The sequence below is a fragment of the Capricornis sumatraensis genome, chromosome 1 (genome assembly GCF_032405125.1).
Source record: "Capricornis sumatraensis isolate serow.1 chromosome 1, serow.2, whole genome shotgun sequence".
NCBI classification, from domain to species: Eukaryota; Metazoa; Chordata; class Mammalia; order Artiodactyla; family Bovidae; genus Capricornis; species Capricornis sumatraensis.
Genome location: NC_091069.1, coordinates 152,633,233 through 152,655,223, shown reverse-complemented (window position 1 = coordinate 152,655,223; position 21,991 = coordinate 152,633,233). Strand labels below are relative to the sequence as shown.

The 21,991-nt window shown below is 42.3% G+C and overlaps 1 protein-coding gene across 2 annotated transcripts in view; it reads right to left on the bottom strand.

Moving 5' to 3' along the window:
• NXPE3 (neurexophilin and PC-esterase domain family member 3) overlaps positions 1-2,043 on the bottom strand; it is a 45,813-nt gene extending 43,770 nt beyond the window's left edge. For both annotated transcript variants that reach the window (XM_068983349.1, XM_068983359.1), the window contains exon 1: positions 1,951-2,043. In XM_068983349.1, the coding sequence (XP_068839450.1) occupies positions 1,951-2,043 (93 nt within the window). The remainder of the gene's footprint in view (positions 1-1,950) is intronic.
• Between the last annotated feature and the right edge of the window lie 19,948 nt (positions 2,044-21,991).

Here is a 21,991-nt window from a genome sequence, read left to right as displayed (position 1 = left end):
AAGCTCCATCCCCCACTCTCATTCTTTCAACCCCATCTGTACCAGTCTTCCGGGCACGACCTTCCTCCCACCTTCCACCTCCCGTCTAGACAAGAACTCCCCCAATGTCTCACCTTCCAGCAGTAGATGTATCCATGTTACCACCCATTATGACAATTTTCCCTCTTACGTCAGAAGAAGGAGCACACCTCCCCCTACATAACTAATAATAAGGTGATAACAAGACGCACGTATGAAACGTGTCCCTCATCCTACATCATTATGTGCTCCATCTGTGCTCTAGGTCCCATCCTCTCCAGCTCTCCTTTGTCCATTAAACCTTCTCTCCAACTTCTCTATTAAGTCTTTCCCTTCAGTTTCAAGTCTCCCAGACTTCTGCTTGCAACCAAGACGGAGAAATGGTGAGATTTACTCTTCCATCTGAAAGAGTGGTTCTCCAGACACAGCACATTAGACAACAAAAGAGATGATGCCTGAAAGATGGGAAATAAAGGAAATGATTCCTATGATTGATTGCCCTTTGCTGACAACCTGAAAGATGGCAAATACAGAAAAGGATTCCTGTGAGTGTTTGCCCTCTGCTGACAGCCTTGAGAGCATCTCCAGGCTGCAGCAGAAGGACAGAACCCAGCAGGAGCCTGGGGAACCCCCTAAATTGAGGAGATGGAGCTGAGAGTCTTAAAGCCGATTAGAATCCATAGGACAGTAACAGAAGAGACTACACACAAAGAGAATTCAGGAGATCTGCAGAGAGTCCTAAATAAGTATTCAGCAGAGTAATAAGAGCATATGTGTGTAAGCAAACTCCTAGAGGCTGGGGAAAGAAACACCTGAAAGGATAAAAGAGAACAGTATAACCTGAACTCCCACAGGGCCAGGATGTTGGACAGTCAGTCCACAGCAAAATCCAAAGAGCAAAGAGATACCAGAATTAACTTGGACCTGTCACCTGCAAAGTACCACAAGCCAACAAAATTAAAAGAACAGCATCATTTTAGATAGGAAATATTCCATAAATTTCAGTGATATGTGAGTTCATGAAGGGAATTTTTAGCAGAGAAGGGGAAAGGGGACTATTACTAAATACCTTCTTGGCACTAGGCACTGTAAGGGTTCCATAATATGTGGTCCCCGCCTTGAGAGCCACACACAGTCTTTATAACATTCACCATGAACTCCTTCCCCTGAAAATCTCCTTCAGTTTTTTGCCAGGAGTCAGATGAAAGGTCCCCTCCTTGAAAGGCTTTCTTTCATCGTTCTAAAGCTACTGAACTGTAATGTTGGAGAAGGCTACTGAGAGTCCCTTGGACTGCAAGGAGTTTAACCCAGTCAATCCTAAAGGAAACCAATCCTGAATATTCATTGCAAGGACTGATGCTGAAGCTGAAGCTCCAATACTTTGGCCACCTGATGTGAAGAGCCGACTCATTAGAAAAGACCTTGATGCTGGGAAAGATTGAAGGCAGGAGGAGGAGGGGATGACAGAGGATGAGATGGTTGGATGACATCAATGACTCAATGGACATGAGTCTAAGCAAGCTCTGGGAGATGCTGCAGGACAGAGAAGCCTGGCATGCTGCAGTCCACGGGGTCACAAAGAGTGGGCCACGACTGAGCAACTGAACAACAACACAGTAACCCACTTTCTTTTCTCTACAATACTTCTCACAATTTCTAATTATCATTTATTATTATATTTTATGCTTACTTATAACTCATATTTTCTCCCATGCACATTTAGAACATGAACTCCATAGTGAAGAAATCACTGCACCCTTGGTGACTAGCACAGTATATAACCACTGAAGGCACTCAAATACTTACCAGATAAATGAAAACAAGAACTGTGACCAGGATTAGTTTCCCAATGATCAATATTTTCCAGACTCATTAGCCCCAAATCCCCTGATGTGGTTCCCTTAGTTATGAAGAAGCATGCTGAGTACTCACCTCTACCTGAGTAACATTGATGACCAGCACCACCACCATCAACACTGCAAGCAGACAGCAGAACAGCCGTAGTTTGAAGAAGTTGATCCACATTGTCTGGCTGTGTCTTGATCACCCATGGCCGACCCATGGCTTCTTTCACTCCTCAAAACTCCATGTCTTTACAGATGGCTAACAAACACATGAAAAGATGCTCAACATCACTCATTATTAGAGAAATGCCAATCAAAACTACAAGGAGATATCACCTCACACCAGTCAGAATGGCCCTCATCAAAAAGTCTACAAACAATAAATGCTGGAGAGGGTGTGGAGAAAAGGGGACAGTCTTGCACGGACAGTGGGAATGTAAATTGATACAGCCCCTATGGAAGACGGTATGGAGATTCCTTAAAAAACTAGGAGTAGAACCACCATATGACCCAGCAACCCCGCTCCTAGGCTTATACCCTGAGGAAACCAAAATTGAAAAAGACACATGTATCCCATTGTTCACTGCAGCACTATTTACAATAGCTAGAACATGGAAGCAACCTAGATGTCCACTGACAGATGAATGAAGTAGTCGTGGTACATATACACAATGGAATATGACTCAGCCATAAAAAGGAACAGCTTTGAGTCAGTTCTAATGAGGTGGATGAACCTAGAACCTATCATACAGAGTGAAGTCAATCAGAAAGAGAAAGATAAATAACGTATTGTAATGCATATATACAGAATCTAGAAAAATGGTATTGAACAATTTCTTTACAGGGCAACAATGGAGAAACAGACATGGAGAATAGACTTATGGACATGGGAGAGGGGAGGGTGAGATGTGTGGAAAGAGTAACATGGAAACTTACATTATCATATGTAAATTAGATAGCCAACAGGAATTTGCTGTATGGCTCAGGAAACTCAAACAGGGCCTCTGCATCAACCTAGAGGGGTGGGATGGGGAGAGAGACGGGAGGGAGGTTCAAAAGGGAGGGGATATATGTGTACCTATGGCTGATTCATGTTGAGGTTTGCAGGAAAACAACAACATTCTGTAAAGCAATTATCCTTCAATAAAAATTTTTTTAAAAATCCATGTCTTTGCTTTTCTGAGCTGCAAATGAGCTTTCAGTTTGATCTGCTTCTTTTCTGTTTAGTTTCATTAAGAGTTCTTTGTATAGAAGAGCAACCAGGATGGATTTAAAAAGCACATTTTTCTCCGAAGGATTCCTTCAAAGAGGAGAGATGAGCAAACAGATCACCAATTACAACAGCTTAGGGTGGAGTATAAGGAAAGACACTGTATTTCCTCCTTCTTAACCTTATCCAAGGCCCAGAGTCATACGAGAGAGCAAAGAGCCGGAGCACAGCAGGAGCTACTCCACATTTGGGCCGTTTACCCAAAGCCAGCTCCAGGCTTCCATGTAAACAGAGATATTTCTCCTGCTTCCCATTTATGTTTTAACTTTTAAGAGAGCAAAGAAGAACATCTTCAGATTCTTAGAAATTACAAAATTCACGTGTTAATTTTCTAAAGAGGTCTAAATAAATAACTTCCCTCCCTTTACAGTTTAAATTGTATTACATTCAGTCAGTTCAGTCGCTCAGTCGTGTCTGACTCTTTGCGAGCCCATGAACCACAGCATGCCACGCCTCCCTGTCCATCACCAACTCCTGGAGTCCACCCAAACCCATGTCCATTGAGTTGGTGATGCCATCCAATCATCTCATCCTCTGTCATCCCCTTCTCCTCCTGCCCGCAACCTTTCCCAGCATCAAGGTCTTTTCCAATGAGTCAGCTCTTCACTTCAGGTGGCCAAAGTATTGGAGTTTCAGCTTCAACATCAGTCCTACCAATGAACACCCAGGACTGACCTTCTTTAGGATGGACTGGTTGGATCTCTTTGCAGTCCAAGGGACTCTCAAGATTACTAGATAATTACTAGGGTAATTATGGGCTTCCTTCATGGCTCAGTGGTAAAGGATATGCCTGCTAATGGAGGAGACCTGGGTTCAATCCCTGGTTTGGGAAGATCCCCTGGAGAAGGAAATGGCAACCCACTCCAGTGTTCTTCGTCTGGGAAATCCCATAGACAGAGGAGCCTGGCAGGTTCATGAGGTTGCAAAGAGTTGGACGTGACTTAATGACTCAACAACAACAAGATGAAATCTGTAATTTTATAAGGAGTTCTGGGATTAGGTGCATACCATTCTGATAACCTCTGGAAAACAGGAATGCCATCCCTCTGTATGGCAAGAGACAGCAAACACCTTTGGGTTTCTGGCTCCCCTACCCCACAGGCAGCCCTGATGCCCCCTCAGTTGAGTAACAAGGCACAAGAGGAAAGACACCCGCCCTAAAGATGCAGGAGATGAAAGCTAAGCGTGAGGAGTACAGGTCACCCTAATCCTTCATCACACCTGCTGAAGGCAGAGGACTTGAGAGTAGGCTGCTCCTTACTATTCTTCCATGTAATCATTTTTAAAATACTCTCCTCCATTGTTATTATGATATAGGTAAGCAGTGAAGATGCTAGTATTTTGTTCCCAGCAACGATTTCCATGGAAAGCAGGGTAGAGATGTCAAGGTGAAGAAGGTGCGTAATTCCAGTGCAGAGGGCCTCAGGATACCTCAGCTGCACCAACACTCCCCCATTTTGTGTTGGACCTGGCAAGCCCCCTCTTCCCTCACTCCCCTACTCCTCTGATCTAATCTGTTCCCATTCCCACACCACAAGGACAGACAACAACCCTTCCTCACCCCAGCATCATAAAGGAAATGAAGCTAAGCTATTCCAATATGCTTTCCATCCTGAGAATTCCCACAGCACTTACTTTTTCCACTTCTCAGCTGATCTCTATATTTGTATGTATTTCAGAGAAGGTGATGGCACCCTACTCCAGTACTCTTGCCTGGAAAATCCCATGGATGGAGGAGCCTGGTTGGCTGCAGTCCATGGGGTCGCGAAGAGTCGAATACGACTGAGTGACTTCACTTTGACTTTTCACTTTCATGCATTGGAGAAGGAAATGGCAACCCACTCCAGTGTTCTTGCCCAGAGAATCCCAGGGACGGGGGAGCCTGGTGGGCTGCTGTCTATGGGGTCACACAGAGTCAGACATGACTGAAGTGACTTAGTAGCAGCAGCTAGTCTCCCCAACTATACCAATAAAGATTATATTAAAAAAAAAAACTATATATCAAAAAAAAGCAACTTAAGGTACCATAACAATGTACCATACTTTTGGATTCCTTCCCAGTACTCAGCTCTTTGCATGATATATGTTGATTCAACAATCCACACAATGAATAATTACGGAGGCCTGGGGCTTCCCTGGTAGCTCAGTGGTAAAGAATCCACCTGCCAATGCAGGAGTCGCTGGTTTGATCCATGGGTCAGGAAGATCCCCTAGAGAAGGAAATGGCAACCCACTCCAGTTTTCTTGCCTGGGAAATCCCATGGACAGAGGAACCTGGTGGCTACAGGTCATGAGGTCACAAAGAGTCGGACACAACTGAGCAACTAAACAACAACTCTGTATTGCACACTGTACTAAGTCCCAAAATCCTCCTGGCAAAGCTTACACTCATATTAGGTAAAAGGTATTTCCCTCCTAAATTAAAGAGAAAGAAATCTCCCACTCCTGGCCACCTCCACAGAGACGCCAGGTAATGTGAAAGACTGCACTTAACCATTTCATGGCCCCAAAACACCAGCCCCTCTCCAAGATCCAGCTACCTACCCACCCTGAAATGCCCGCAAATTCTAGGAAGCAAATGACTGTGAGATAAAGGAAATAACTCTGTCATCAGGGCCCCAACTGCTCCTCTGCAGAAACCCTTCTCAAGGAGTTGGCCATAAGAACCATAGGTTTCCCTGATGGCCAGAGGGAGAAGACCAAAGATGATACTGCACAGAAGCTCAGCTGTACCACTGCAGCCGTGGTCGACGTACTGCACGAAGGCCAGGAGTCCAGAGGATGTCTGTATGGCTCAAGCTGGTCAGAAGCAGCACAGCAATGGTGCAGAAGGATGGTGAGGCCTGGAGACCTCAGAGCTAAAGGAACAAACGGCCTTATAGGCAGCAATGCAAATATGCAAGAAGCCCCTCATAGACAGGGACTTCTGATGAAAATCCTCATGGAGGGTCATGCCTGGAAAAGACCTACTTCCTGCTACAAGTAGGCGGAATGCTGAGACTGAAAGATCCATCTGTACACCTAAGTAGATACAGCCTGAGGTGTACTAGCCAGACCTCTCTTTAAAAAGATATATACTAAAATGTTGACAGTTGTCATCTTTGGGCAGGTTTTGTTTTTCTCCTTCATCTCCACCAGGAAATATAAATCACAAATATAAAGAATCAAGCTGGTTTCTAAAAGTAATAATTAAAAAGGAGCCATAAGGAGAAATAAGGCATTAAATCAGATACAAGAAAACAAATTTAAAATGAAAGATTCCAAAGTGAAAAAAGAAATCTCTAACAGATTTTTGGGGTTTTCCTACAAATATAAAACCTAGGCATTATAACAAGAAATCTATTTGCAAAGAGAACAGGAAAATATTATTTGGTATCTCAAATTGCCTTAGAATTGAGTAAGAACAATAGTGCTAGATAGGAATGACTCTAAAAAGTTTCCAAGATCAAATCCAAAATAAAAATATATAATTGAGTTTAATTTACCTTTTTTTTTTTTGGAAATTTCCAGTTCCCAAGAAGAGCTACTTATTGAAACTAAGAAATTAGGGTTTACTTTCTTTCAGTGTAAAGTCTGAACTCAAACAATCATGATAGCCTTTATTCTTTTCTTGTCACATTCGAAGCACACATTGATGTTTTTCATTTTTATACCATTCTTTCTGCTGCAACAGAGATAAGTACATGTAACACAGGTTAAAGATACTGAAAATGAAGTAAAGGAAAATATATTTGAAATCAAGAATACAATTTTAAAGCAAGAGATGTACAAAGATTTCAGGACAAAGTAGTGGGTAGAGTAAGGATAGGAACATTTCCTTGCCTAGCACACACACAAAAGAAGACCTGGCTATTTATATTCACAAACTTACACAGAGCAAATTACTCTCAGATCTGAGCTGAAGGTCAAAACCTTATAAATAGCAATATAATTGGAAAATATATAAATCACAGATAAAACCTTCATATGTTTTTGTGTTTTTTTTTAAATTTTATTGAAGTATTAGTGTATCTACCATGTTATATTAGTTATGGGTATACAGCAAAGTGAATCAGTTATACATATACATACCCCCACCCCTTTTAAGATTCTTTTCCCATAAAGGCTTTACACTACATATAGGCTTTACATTCTCATATAGGCTTTACTCATTACAGAGTACTGAGTTCCCTGTGCTATACAGCAGGTCCTTATTTTCTTAAAGATTAGAATAATCATGCACTTCAATGCTCCATCCTACCACTAGCGAAAACAAGAGGTACTGGACACATCTAAAAGTTGTGATCACTCCATGAGGACTCTCAACTTCAGCACTTTTGTTTTCAAATCTCTCTGAAGTGTTAGAACACACTTACTCATGCTTCATATTTCTGTTCAAAGAACAAGTAAAAAGTAAAATCCATGATCTGCTGGGTCTGTTTTGTCAAATTTTGATTAAGACTGTTTACATGACAAACTAAATTCCTTATGACCTGTGGCAAACCTATACTGACTGCCATTAGTCCAAGGTATTGGACTTCCTTCCACTTCCGCTTTAGGAAGTCAGATACCTAATAAGTGAAAGTGAAAGTCGTTCAGTCGTGTCTGACCGTTTGCAACCCCATGGACTGTCCATGGAATTCTCAAGGCCAGAATACTGGAGTGGGTAGCCTTTCCCTTCTCCAGGGGATCTTCCCAACCCAGAGATCAAACCCAGGTCTCCCACATTGCAGGCGGATTCTTTACCAGCTGAGCCACAAGAGAAGCCCAACCTAATGAAAAGCCGGCTTAAAACTCAATATTGAAAAAACCAAGGTCAAGGGATCTGGCCCTATCACTTCATGGCAAATAAAAGGAGAAAAGGCGGAAGCAGTAACAGATTTCCTCTCCTTGGGCTCTAAAATTTTTGCAGATGGTGACTACAGCCAAGAATTTAGAAGATGATTGCTTCTTGCAAGGAAAGCTATGACAAACCTAGACCATGTATTAAAAATCAGAGACATTACTTTACCAACAAAGGTCCATACAGTAATGAATATGGTCTTTCCGGGAGAAGGAAATGGCAACCTACTCCAGTATTCTTGCCTAGAGAATCCCGTGGACAGAGGAGCCTGGTGGGCTGCTGTCTACGGGGTCGCACAGAGTCGGACGCAACTGAAGTGACTTAGCAGCAGCAGCAGCAACATGGTCTTTCCAGTAGTCATGTATGTACGTGAGAGTTAGACCATAAAGAAGGCAGAGCACCAAAGAAATGATGCTTTCAAACTGTGGTGCTGGAAAAGATTCTTGAGAGTCCCTTGGACTGCAAGGAGATCAAACCAGTTTTGATCAGGTTTGAAGGAAATCAACCCTGAATAGTCATTGGAAGGACTGATGCTGAAGCTGAAGCTCCAGTAATCTGGCCACCTGATGGGAAAAGCTGATTCATTGGAAAAGACCTTGATGCTGGGAAAGACTGAAGGCAGGACAAGAAGGGGATGACAGAGGATGAGATGGTTGGATGGCGTCACCGACTCAAAGGACATGAGTCTGAGCAAGCTTCAAGAGATGGTGAAGGACAGGGAAGCCTGGCGTGCTGCAGTCCATGGGTCCCAGAGTCAGACATGACTTGGCAACTGAACAACAATGACATCTGACTTCCTACTCCCATCTCACTTGGAATTACAATCATCAGTCACACAAATAAAATACTTGAGTTTGGTACTAAAAAGAAAATGAGGCAGCAACTCCACACTCTAGAGGGCAAATGTTCTTAGACAACCATTTCACAAAAACAGTATATTATTGAAAAACCACACATCTAGTTTCTGGGACAGTCCTCATCCTAAATGTACTTATCAGAGCAAGTATCTGGAATTAGAATTTGGAATACAAGGACACCCATATAAAAGACAATTTATACAGAATATACCTATATTTGAATTCTCCTAGCTCAAACTCTCCAAAGAGCAGCTGTATTTCATAGGGTACTGAGTAAGACTTTGAAAGAGAAAAAAGAGAAAAAACTGAGACTCATCCAAGACCATGAAAATAATGGGTCAACCAAATGAGATCATCCGTGAACAAAAATGAAGCAGGGACAGAAGTCTGCACAAGGACAGACATCTGCAGGACTTGCTTCCTGATTTCATTCCACAGACCCCTTCTCTTTCACGTACCCCCACCTCACATGCCCAAAATGCTGATTCACCTAGGCCTTCTGTTCTCCTTTTAAAGCAACACTAATTCCTTCATAATTCCTCCCGGGGGGAGTGGAGGGGGGCGGGGAATGTGGAGGGGTGGTGGTGATGGGAGTAACCACAGGACAGAGAAGTACACAAATCAAATAAGTCACAAAGCTATATATGCTGTAAGAAGAAAATAGGGCATGTTTTTAGTGCCCTATTAAAACATGGTAGTCCTTAATCTCGCATGCCCATTAATATCATCTGGAAGCTTATACAAATACCAACGCCTGCACAATACTCCATCAACTGGATTAGAATCCATGGGAGCAGGGCCAGAGAAACAGCTTTTTATTTAGGGTCTGCAGATAATTATAATACACAGCCAGGTAGGGGAACCACTGGTACAGAGTGGCCAGAGGGTGTCATTTGTACAAATTGGTCAGGGATGGCCTTTCTCAAATGATGTTTCCATTGTAACTTACATCGTCCCTCCAGGACAATTCGATTCTGGGGCAATGGGGAGAGCCAACCCCACTTCAGTGATATGTCCCTTCGTTTCCTTTCTCAGAAACAAATAATAGCACTGTATCAGGCCCAGAGAGACTGTGAGGATAACAGGCACAAAGAAGGTATTAAACAGTCAAAGGAAAGCGGAGCCCAAAAGCTACGGAGGAACATCGTGCTGTTTTACTCTGTGGATTGAGACAATTGATCATCACGGTCTGGGAGTGCCGCCAGCTTCAAACACATGCTGATGTTCCAACAGATAATTAACCACAGTAAGGAGCGGCACCCATCAGAGAAGTGTGCTCCTTTATTTTTAGAAAATGCGGCAACAATCCTCCTCTAGGGTAAAAAATGAAAACAAGGGAAATTTTACAATTACAAATTTTGTATAAATCCTGCCTGAGAATCCCTCTTACCACCACCCTGGTGGTCTTTGATCGAGTAGAGACGAGCGACAGGCCAGGCTGAGTCTCCACATCACACCTTGTAAAAGTCACACTCTACCCAAGCGACCTAAATCTGATGTCCCCAAACGATAGTAAAAACAGAACAATCCAACGCCTGAGAGGACACCCAGCCAAAAGGCAGCTGGGGCTCAAAGCAGCGATGAGACTGGAGTTAGAGGCTGAGGAGAGAGCCGTCTCCAAGTGTTCGGTACTCGCTCAGAAAAAGTGTCAGGGGGAAGGGTCTTCAGCTGCCCCCAACTCTGGGCTCCGCCGCGCTGCGGCTGCTCCCGCGGGTATTGCGGCAAGTCTAGAAAGCCGAGGATGGAGATGCTCGCGCCCTGCCCCGCCCCGGGACCGGCTGCTGCTCGAGCTACTCCGGACCAGCTCCAAGTCTGCCGTGCCTTGGCCCGGAGGCTCGCGTTCCAGACTCAGGTACCCCAACTATGACCCCAGGGGCGGCAGCTCGTCTGCATCGGGCCGGGAGCTCTGGAGCCAAAGCACGGAGAAAAGGGTCTTAGCAGCCGAGAGGCGTCCGTGAGGAGCCAGGCAGTGGTTCGCTCGGGCGGCAGGGGCCCATCCCGGCGCTGGAGCACAAGCCGCAGGCCCGCACTCACCTCCATCCAGGTCTGGCCTCCCGTCGTGCGCTCTCCAGCTGCCGAGGACCGGGACAACCGGCTCAAGTGCCGCAGCACCAGGCCGCCTGGCCCTGGCTTCCTGGCCCCGCTGCGTTGCCTCACCCCCGACCCCCGGCTGCGATTGGTCCAGCTCTGGGAGGGGCGGGGCCGAGGGTGCTGACTGACAGCCGCGGCCTTGGATCGCGGAGCGTTGCCCAGAGCCGAGACGCAGAGTTGACCCCTTGCAACTTTTCTCCCTCGCGAGGGCGTCCTGCTGCTGTCGCCTTTGATCTGAGCTCTGCCCACTATCGGGAACCGGCTCCTGTCGCCTTCGGACATCAGAGTCCCAGGGAGCAACTGGAGATGCCCCTACTTGGGCCGTCTTTCCTCTCAGTGGCGCAATGTTTTGTTCCCTTCACGGATCTGCCAAGCTCGAGCACAGAACAGGCTGGTCCTTGAATCTTTCCTTACTTGAAATTAGTCGACGTGTTTTCTTATCCTTGAAAACAACCCCGTTGCTTTTATTCTCCCTGTACGTGACCTAGCAAAAAGGCCACCAGCACCACCCCCACCGAAAAACCACTTAATCCTATTTTGGACTTTCTTCTAAGCCTTAAAGGACTTCCCTGGTGGCTCAAATGGTAAAGCGTCTGCCTACAGTGTGAGAAACCTGGGTTCGATCCCTGGGTCAGGAAGATCCCCTGGAGAAGAAAATAGCAACCCACTCCAGTACTTTTGCCTGGAAAATCTCATGGAGGAGGAGCGTAGTATGCTACAGTCCATGGGGTCGCAAAGAGTCGGACACGACTGAGCAACTTCACTTCACTTCACTTCACTTCACTTCTAAGCCTTAAAACGTCCACAGCAACTGTGTGAAATTCAGGAACTGAAAGGAGTACTTCGAAGACAGAAGCAATTGCTCAGGAAACCTGAAGGGATGGCGGGGCTGCGCTGTATTCCTCAGGACTAGAAGCACAGGGCTGCGGTGTTAACCAAGTTCATCCCAGTAAAAGGCAGGCTCCAAAAGCAGACTGCCCAGACTGTTGTCTCAAGGTCAAAATATTTGACATTTACTGACCACAATGGACTCTATGTGCTCATTCAGAAGTTTTCAAGGGAGGCCTGTATGCATGAGTGACCCCTATGACTGAAATAAAAGGTTCTACACGAGGCAACCTCTCCTGGAGTAACCATTTCATTCTTCTTTCTCGAAGTTCAGCCTTTCCTACTCATAAAAGGTGATTTCTGTTTCCTTTGTGCCTAAGGATCCGCAGCCCAATGTGATAGACTTCTGCTCTGATTAAGTCCTGTGTTCCATACATGGACTCCCTGACATCTGTGTTTCCCAGTCTGGCTGTCTGGCAAGTGGCAAATATTAATACTTAAACAGGACATACTGACTTCTAGATGGCTTTGGACCACCTTAGTGATCTTTATTAACCCTCAATCACACAGGCACTCATAACCCCAAGGCATTTGAGTTATCTTATATTTTATAGTCTGAGAACCAGATATGGAAAAATGGACTGTGTCAAAATTGGGAAAGGAGTACCTATTGTCACCCTGCTTATTTAACTTAAATGCAGAGTACATCATGCAAAATACCAGGCTGTATGAATCACAAGCTGGAGTCAAGATTGTAGGGAGAAATGCTAACAACCTCAGCTATGCAGATGACACCACCCTAATGGCAGAAAGTGAAGAGGAACTAAAGAGCTTCCTGATGAAGGGGTAAGAGGAGAGTGAAAAAGATGACTTAAAACTCAACAGTCAGAAAACTAAGTTCATGGCATCCGGTCCCATCATTTCATGGCCAATAGACGGGGAAAAAGTGGAAACAGTGACAGATTTTATTTTCTTGGGCCCCAAAATCACTGTGGACAGTGACTACAGCCATGAAATTAAAAAAACGCTTGCTCCTTGGAAGAAAAACTATGACAAACCTAGACAGCATATTAAAAAGCAGAAACATCACTTTGCCAACAAAGGTCTGTATAGTCAAAGTTCTGGTTTTTCCACTAGTCATGTACCGATGTGAGAGTTGAATCATAAAGAAGGCCGAACACCACAGAATTGATGCTTTCGAACTGTGGTACTGGAGAAGACTCTTGAGAGTCCCTTGGACAGCAAGGAGATAAAACCAGTAAATCCTAAAGGAAATCAACCCTGAATATTCATTGGAAGGACTGTGTACTGAAACTGAAGCTCCAATACTTTGGCCACCTGACACAAGAGCCAACTCGTTGAAAAAGAAGACCCTGATGCTGGGAATGATTGAGGGCAGGAAGAGAAGGGATGAGACGGTTGGACGGCATCACCAACTCAATGGATACGAGTTTGAGCAATTCCAGGAGATAATGAAGGACAGGGAAGCCTGGAGTGCTGCTGTCCATGAGGTCATAAAGAGACATGACTGAGCAACTAAAAACAACAGTATTTTACAGTTATTACAGACACGAAAAAGAGTGGGAAGGACCAGAGATGCCTGTCCATCACTACTAGATTCTTAAAAGATCTCTGATGGCAAAGTCACCATACTCCCAATGCAGAATTGTTGAACTGTTGTTCAGTTGCCCTGCTGTACTCCTTTCTCAATCCTGAATCAATCAGTTGTTCCATACAGGATTCTAACTGTGGCTTCTTGGCCAGCACACAGGATTTTCAGGAGACAGGTAAGATGGTCTGGTGTTCCCATCTCTTTTAAGAGCTTTCCACAATTTGTTATGATCCACACCGTCAAAGGCTTTAGCATAGTCGATGAAATATAGGTAGATGTTTTTATGGAATTCCCTTGCTCTCTCTATGATCCAGCAAATGTTGGCAATTTGATCTATGGTTCCTCTGCCTTGTCTAAACCCAGCTTGGATATCTGGAAGTTCTTGGTTTGCATAATGTTGAAGCCTAGCATGCACGATTTTAAGCATGACCTTACTAGCATGGGAGATGAGTGCAACTGTCCGATGGCTTGAACATTCTTTAGTGCTTCCCTTCTTGGGAACTGGGATGAAAACTGATGTTTTCCAGTATTATGGCTACTGCTGGGTCTTCCAGAATTTCTGACATATTGAATGCAGCACTCTGATAGCATCATCTTTTAGGGTTTTGAAAAGCTCTATTGGAATTCCATCACATCCACTAGCTTTATTGACAGCAATGCTTCCTAAGGTCCACTTGACTTCACACTCCCGAATGTCTGGCTCTGGATGACTATATCGCCGTGGTTATCCAGTTCATTAAGATCTTTTCTGTACAGTTCTTCCATGTTTTCTTTCCATCTCTTTTTGATCTCTTCTGCTTCTACAAGTTCTCTACCATCTCTGTCTTTCATTATGCCCATCTTTGGGCAAAAGTTTCCCTTGATATTTCCAATTTTCTGAAGAGATCTCTAGTCATTCCCCTTCTGTTGTTTTCCTCTATTTTTATACACTGTTCATTGAAGAAGGCCTTCTTGTCTCTCCTTGCTCTTCTTTGGAACTCTGCGTTTAGTTGGGTGTAAGGCAGAATCCCACTGTACAAAAAAACACGCACTTTGGATCCTAGCCTGAATAAGTCTAATTCACAGCTTTGTCTCTTACTAGCATTGCCAGGCCAGACAAATTACTTAACTTCTCTGAGTTTGTTTCCTCAACTGTAAATTAAGTGCAACACTATCTGCTCTTAGAAAAAAGTGAGAAAACAAATGAAAAGTACCTAGAAGAGTATCCCAAATCTCTTTCTGTTGAATTCCCTAATCTCAGATTATGACCTAGCATAAGGAATTTCAAAATGTTGAATTTATGATAATCAAACTTTGAGCTGTGAAAAAAATAAGAATATAGGTTTGTGTTTTTGATACGAAACCAAAGGACCTAGTCATTTCTGACCGACCTGCAGAAATAGTTTAGATGCTAGTTACTAAACTTTATTTCTCTAAGTAAAACAAAGAGTGGAGCCTAAATTTAGGTAGACAAAAGCAAATTAAGCCTGTTTCTGATGCAGCTAACTTGAGGGATATTCACCAGCAAATCTGGGGCTTCCTAGATGGTGTTAGTGGTAAAGAACTCGCCTGCCAGTGCAGGTAGATGTAAGAGATGCAGGTTCGATCCCTGGGTAGGGGAGAGCCCCTGGAGGAGGGCATGCCAACCCACTCCAGTGTTCCTGCCTGGAAAATCCCATGGAAAGAGGATCCTGGTGGGCTACAGCCCACGGGGTCACAAAGAGTCAGAAACGCAATGTCAGCAACTTGCAGCATAAGCCCTTCTGAGCCCATGTCAGCTCCTGATTCAGTTCCTGTGCTTCCTCCTTTTGAGCAAGTGCATGAAATTTGGGCATCAAGAGCCACCAAGCCATTGTTCAAAATAAGTGACTGCTGTCACATTGGATACCATCCACCCTATTCCAAAACACCATGGACAGTGAGAGGATGCTGCCAAAGGCAGGAGACTAGAAGAGGTATTTGGTACCTGTATTAATCTGCTAAGGCTGCCATAGTAAAATACCATGGGTTGAGTGGCCTAAAAAACAGAAATGTATTTTCTCACAGTTCTGGAGTCTAGAAGCCCCAGTTCAAGATGCAGCTGATTGAGTTCCTGGTGAGAGTTCCCTTCCTGGCTTATAGATAAACACGATAAACACCTTCTGTGTCCTTACATGGCGGAGAGAATGAGAACTCTTTGGTGTCTCCTCCTCTTATAAAGACACCATTCTCTTCAGGTTAGGGCCCCACCCTTATGACTTCATTTAACCTTAATTACTTCTTGTTGGGAAGGGCAGCCTTTCACACATGAAGCTTTGGCTTGGAACACTTCCTTTCCAAGAAATAAAAGCTTCGGCTGAATTTGTTGCCTTGTTTGGGAATATTTTTTCCCTTTTTCAGACTCCACATCTATTCCTTTATTCCACTCTTTCCAAAGAGTTCCTTTACCCCTTCCACCATGTGATGATACAGTGAGAAAATAGCCATCTGTGAAACAGGAAGCTAGCCCCCAACAGATACTGAATGCCTTTGGATTTCCAGCCCGCAAAACTGTGAAAAATAAATTTCTGTTGTTAATAAGCCCCCCAGTCTATGGTATTCTGTTAATAGCAGCCCAAACAGACTAAGATATTTACACTACACAAAATAATTTTCCGAAGTTACTTACATCATTTCCCTTTTTCCTCTTTCTCTCTCAGGGAGTTTATGTCATTAGTCTATAATACAGTTAGATTTATACATCCTAGTCCTCACTCCATCCTGAGACACCCCCCTCCCTGATATCCTAGTTGAGATTTGGGGAGTAAAATATGCATATAGTGAAACTTCAGTCTTTGTGTACTACCATAGAAGTCTTGACAAATATCTAGAATCATGTATCCACATCCACAGTACTGTACAGAATACTTTCATCATCTAAAAATTTCCACGTGCAGCCTCACCCTCCCTCAACTCTTGGCTATCACAAATCCTTTTTTCTTTCCCTGCCGGGAGCCAGCACAGGAGATCCCACCCATGACAAGGTCATGCGGAGAGACCTGACGGGCAAGGCAAGTCAGGTCTCAAGGGGTCCTCTGCCTGAACATCTACCCCCAAAAACCAGAGTCTGCCTGCCTTATTGTACTGTGCTTTCCACATACCACCACCTTTCTCTGGAAAAAGTTAACTTAGAGCTCCAACTGATCTCCTGCATATGAAAGGAATGTCTCAGCTTAAATCCCTCTGATGGCTCTCTAACTTGCCTGACAGCTGGAGACTTTTACAACTTGTAATTGTTTACAGCCCCCCAACCGCGAGAGACATGAAGCTTAAAACATCTTAAAGATATAGAGCCTTTTTAGAGCTAAGAATTAGTTTGGTGAAGGGATTCATTGGTTGAGTTAATGTTTGCCGACAGGCCTTCATATCCTTTATCTTTTAGGCATCTGGGAGGATATTAATCAATGTAATTGGGATGCAGAAATAGGAATATAGTAGTTTTGATGTTAGCAACACTAGACTTTTGAATTAATGAATTTTGTTATAAATCACTGTACTTCTCTTTGTTATAAATTGTTGTGTCCTTGCTATGTAAGAATGTAACTTTATTTAGTGCTTTCTGAGAGTGGCACCAGACTTTGGGAAGAACAACACTATTACCCTTATCAGAAAAGGGCTATAACATGCTAATTGGCCTTCTGGCCAGAAGATGAAGTAAATCACCTAAGACTTGTGTATACAACTAGGTATGCAGAGAGAAAGCCTGGTCTCAATAAGAGTCAGGGCTGCTGACACTGCATAATTTTGTATTATCCATTGATCTCTATGTACAATCAAAAGTATAAAAGGCATTTCTGGACAATAGAGGATGGGCAAGTCACTGGAAAGACTGGTTTCCCCCGTGTCAAATCTCTCTCTCTCTCTCTCTCTCTCTCCCTCTCCTTTTCAGGCTGAATTCCCATCTGGGGCGTGGAGGCTCTCCAAGTCTACTTACTTGCCCTGCCTTCTAAGACCCACACGAGAGGGAGACCAAGGCGGGGCACCCTCCGCTATTCAAGTGGGTGCCGGTGGCCTAACGTAGACGGTGCAAGTTCCTTGTCTGGAACTTTATTGGTTTTCCACGTAAACCAAGTTATTCAGCCTCTTTTCTCCACTAATTTTCTTACTATACTATTTCTTCTCAATCTCTTTTTATATTTCTAAATAAGTAAGTTTTTCCTCGCCTACTCCATCTCCCCTTCGAATTACCCTGGATCCACTGGGGCAGGACCCCGGCATTTCCCTATAATGCTGCCTCTTCCAGAATGTCATATATGTAGGATCATGCAATATGAGCCCCCCCCCCCAATATTTTGATTATCAGAAAGTTTGGAAACCGCTGCAGTCCACGGGGTCACAGTCAGATATGACTTAGCCACTGAACAACAACACTCATTGATTCAGATATGTCTAAAACAATTACTGATATCCACCTAATCACCAAATTGAGAGTCAGTTTCAATTTACTACATTTTGAAAGGATATCCTCTCAGCCCTATGTTAGTTAATCTAAATCTGGAAGAATCTTATTCTGCTGGTTTGCTTTCAGTCCTCTCTCCAGAGCATGGGCTTCCATTCTCACAACTTCAATTCTGTTTCTCAACCAGTTTATGACACTTAAAATGTTGTTATAATGATATGATATAGTTGTCTATTATATGAACCTTTGAAATCAAGTGTAAAAAGAAAATATCTTTGGAAAACAAATAGTTGAGTGCTTTAGAAAGACTCAAAATTGAATTACTTAAAAGAGTAAAACAAAAACCTGCTATTGAGTTAGGTATGGATAAGAAAATTATCAAAGATTAGAGGGAGAAATTATTCAGAGGTATTCTGTATTTGAATGGTCTTATAAGAGCTTTTTAGGGTCTCCATTTTAGAGAAATAAAAATTGCAATGGTGCATTATAGGTTTGGGTTTCTTTATTTATAGCTGCTCTGGGTTTTCACTGCTGTGAAGGCTTTCTCTACTTGTGGTGAGCGGAGGCTACTCTCTAGTTGCTATGGGCAGGCTTCTCATTGTGGTGGCTTCTCTTGTGGAGCATGAGCTCCAGGACATGCGGGCATCAGTAGGTGTGATTTTGGGGCCCTACAGCTCAGGTTCAGTAGTTGTGGCGCATGGGCCTAGTTGCCCTGAACCCTTTTCCCCTGCATTGGCAGGCAGATTCTTAACCAGTGAACCACCAGAAAAGTTCCATGGAATAATTTAATTTTGAAATGTCAATTCTTACAATATGCCAGAAACTAAATGCTTTGTAACAAAAATATAAAGACCATAACTATGAAAATTTCTCATTGGATATACAATATTAAAAATGTATCCCCAGGATTTCCCTGGTGGTCCAGTGGTTAAGACTCCATGCTGTCAATGCTGGTGACCTGGGTTTGATCTCTGGTTGGGGAACTAGCTCTCACATGCTGCAACTAAGAGTTCACACGCCACAACTAAAGATGCCGAATGCCACAACAAAGATTGAAAATGCTGCATGCTGCTACTAAGACCTGGCAGAGCTGAACAAATAAACAGAAATAAATATTAAAAATAATGAATTACCCAACGCCATCTAGATTGCAATCCCTAATGAGATTCCAATGGTGTTATTTTACAAAAATAGGGAAAAAAAATCCAAAAGTCACATGGACTGACAAAAGAACCCCAAAAGCCAAAACTGAGAAAAAGGACCAAAGTAGGAGGCATCGTGCTTCCTGATTACAAAGCAATAGTAGTCAAAACAGCATGTCACTGGCATCAAAAGACATATAGAACAATGGAAAAGAATTGAGAGGCCAGAAATAAACCTATGTATATACAGTCAACTAATATTTGATGAGAACCAAGAATACTCAATAGGGAAATGTCAGTCTCTTCTATAAATGATGTTGGGAAACTGGATATCCACATGCCAAAGAATGAAATCAAAGCCCTCTCTTATACCACTCACAAAAATTAACTCAAAATGAGACTCAAATATTAAAACATGATACCATAAAACACTTTGAAACTTGCTAACAGATCTTATTTACTTATGGCTACACTAGGCTTCCCATGTGGCTCACCTGGTGAAAAAAAAAAAAAACCACCTGCTATGTGGGAGACCTGGGTTCAATCCCTGGGTTGGGAAGATTCCCCTGGAGAAGGGAAAGGCTACCCACTCTAGAATTCTGGCCTGGAGAATTCTGTGGATCGTGTAGTCCACGGGGCCGCAAAGAGTCGGACACGACTGAGCGATTTCCACTTTCATGGGGTGCTAGGACTTCATTGCTGCGTGCGGGCTTTCTCTACTTTCAGCAAGCAGGGGCTACCCTCCAGTTGGGCTTCCCACTGTGGTGGCTTATTTTGTTGCAGAGTATAGGCTCCAGGGTGCGTGGGCTCAGTAGTTGTGGCACACCGGTTTAGTTGCCCTGCAGCATGTGCAATCTTCCTGGACCAAGGATCACACCCAGGTCCCCTGCATTGGCAGGCAGATTCTTAAGCAATGCACCACCAGGAAAGTCCAAGAAAACAGATCTCAAAAGTTCTCAACACAGATACACACACACACAATTATAACTGTGAAGTTATGGACATGTTAACTAACCTTATTGTGAAAATGTTGTACACCTTAAACTCACACAATGTTCTGTCAACTATTTCTCAATAAAGCTGGAGGAAAACTTTTAAGGTTGGAAGAACTCAAAAACAAATCATAGCAAATACATACAATGGAATACAACTCAGCAATAAGAAGGAATGAACTATCAGGTGAATCTCTAAATAATTATGCTGAGTAAAAGAAACTAAAGCAGAAGGATGAGTTATGAAGGATATGAGGAACTTTTCAGGGGTGATGAGTATGTTCATTTTCTTGACTGTTGTGATGGTTTTATGGGTATGTGTCAAAATGCATCAAATTGTTTCTTTAAATATATGCAGTTCATTTTATATCAATTATATTTCAATAAAGAACTTTTTTAATGTTAAGGAATATATATCATCTTTTACTATTTCTTGGTCAAATCAATTCTTAATTAACCAACTATATTATTGTGCTTAAGATGCCATAAGAAAATTCCACTGATGTTTGAGTGACTTAAACAAAATTCCATTGGTTGAATGACTTAAATTGGTTTTCTCATATTTCTGGAGGCTAGAAGTCCAAGATCAGGATGCCAGCAGGTTTGGTGTTTGATGAGACCTCTCTTTCTGGCTTGCAGATGGCTGCCATTTTGCTGCGTCTTCAAATGGCCTTTCTTCTGGACATGCCCAAAAGAAAAAAATCTCGAGTCTTCCTCTTCTTACAACCACACAACTAATCATTATAACAAACAAACCACTCAAACACATATACAAATTTTTATTTAGAATTAGAGACTCAAATACAAATTAAGTACAATATAAATTAAACCTTCATTAATCCACAACCACTTTAAATCATTTACTATTTCTATAATAAAAGAGAAATCTAAAAATAGTGAAAAGTCAAATTATTTTTAAACTTGTATTGTTAGCAGTAAAATGATTACAAAACACTCAAAGAAACGTAATCAGAAAATGAACAAAGCCTCTACAGAGCGATTCCTGTGATCCACTAAAATCAGTTAAGAAATTAAACAATAGTATGATTTCTACTCATTCACAAATAAAAAGCACCTCATTTTTAAAAGACAACTAAGTATCTGTTTCTTTCAGGGCAATGAGGACTACTCTGTTTACTTGACTTTTAAATTTAATATGGCACAATAGGTTTGATCAATGAAAACAATATCACTAAAAATGCTTAGAATGTCCCCTACAGACCATTTTTGTTTTATTTCATAAATAAGGAAGTCATATATTTAAAAGTTAAAATATTACAACAAATAATGTGGCAAAATAAATAATCAAGTCTTTCACTTTTCACTCACAAGTGGGAAACTGACCAGACTCATTTTATATTTTCCTTTTTTATTATGTCTTAATTCTCCAGAAAAAAAAATTTTTATAGTTTATATTATTGTTATAAATCCAAGTCTAAGAATTGGTGCCAAAAAAACTATCTAACTAACTAAAGGGAGACAGTATATCTTAAGTCCATGTTGTTTCTGAAAATACTTATTAAAAGTGGAGCTGGACCTATCTTAAGTAGATTAACAGGAAAATAAAATGTTATGTTGTTTATATATTTAAAATAATCCAAAACAAAGGACAAATCCACTCTCAAGAATGGCACCCACATATTCAAGAATAAAGTATTCCCCATATATACTAACAACTGTGTGGCTAAATATTTTCCTAAAAACATGCATATTATAAGGCCTTTTATAATTGAATTTATAAAACCAAACTATATTATTTATGTATCAACTGTCATGATTGAAGCTTTCTGCATATCAGGAGAGTTAAACTTTAACATCTGTTGTTCTGAGAAACTGAAGATGAAATATAATCAAACTAGCTTTTCACTAGAAAATTTTATATATCTCAGCAATCTGTTATACTTCTTGTCATCAATGAAATAGACTCCAAGATGTAATTATTCTTTCCAAATGTTAGTTTCTACTGCATTACTCTTTAAAAACGATTTTAATCAAATCACATTTCTTGGAGAAAATTCACTCAGGTTCTGAGTGAAAAAAATCAGTTGTTTTCTACAAGTAACTGCCTTGAGTGGTAGAGCTCTAGCTCTCTTAGAAGTAGTTTTTCGCTTTCAAAGAA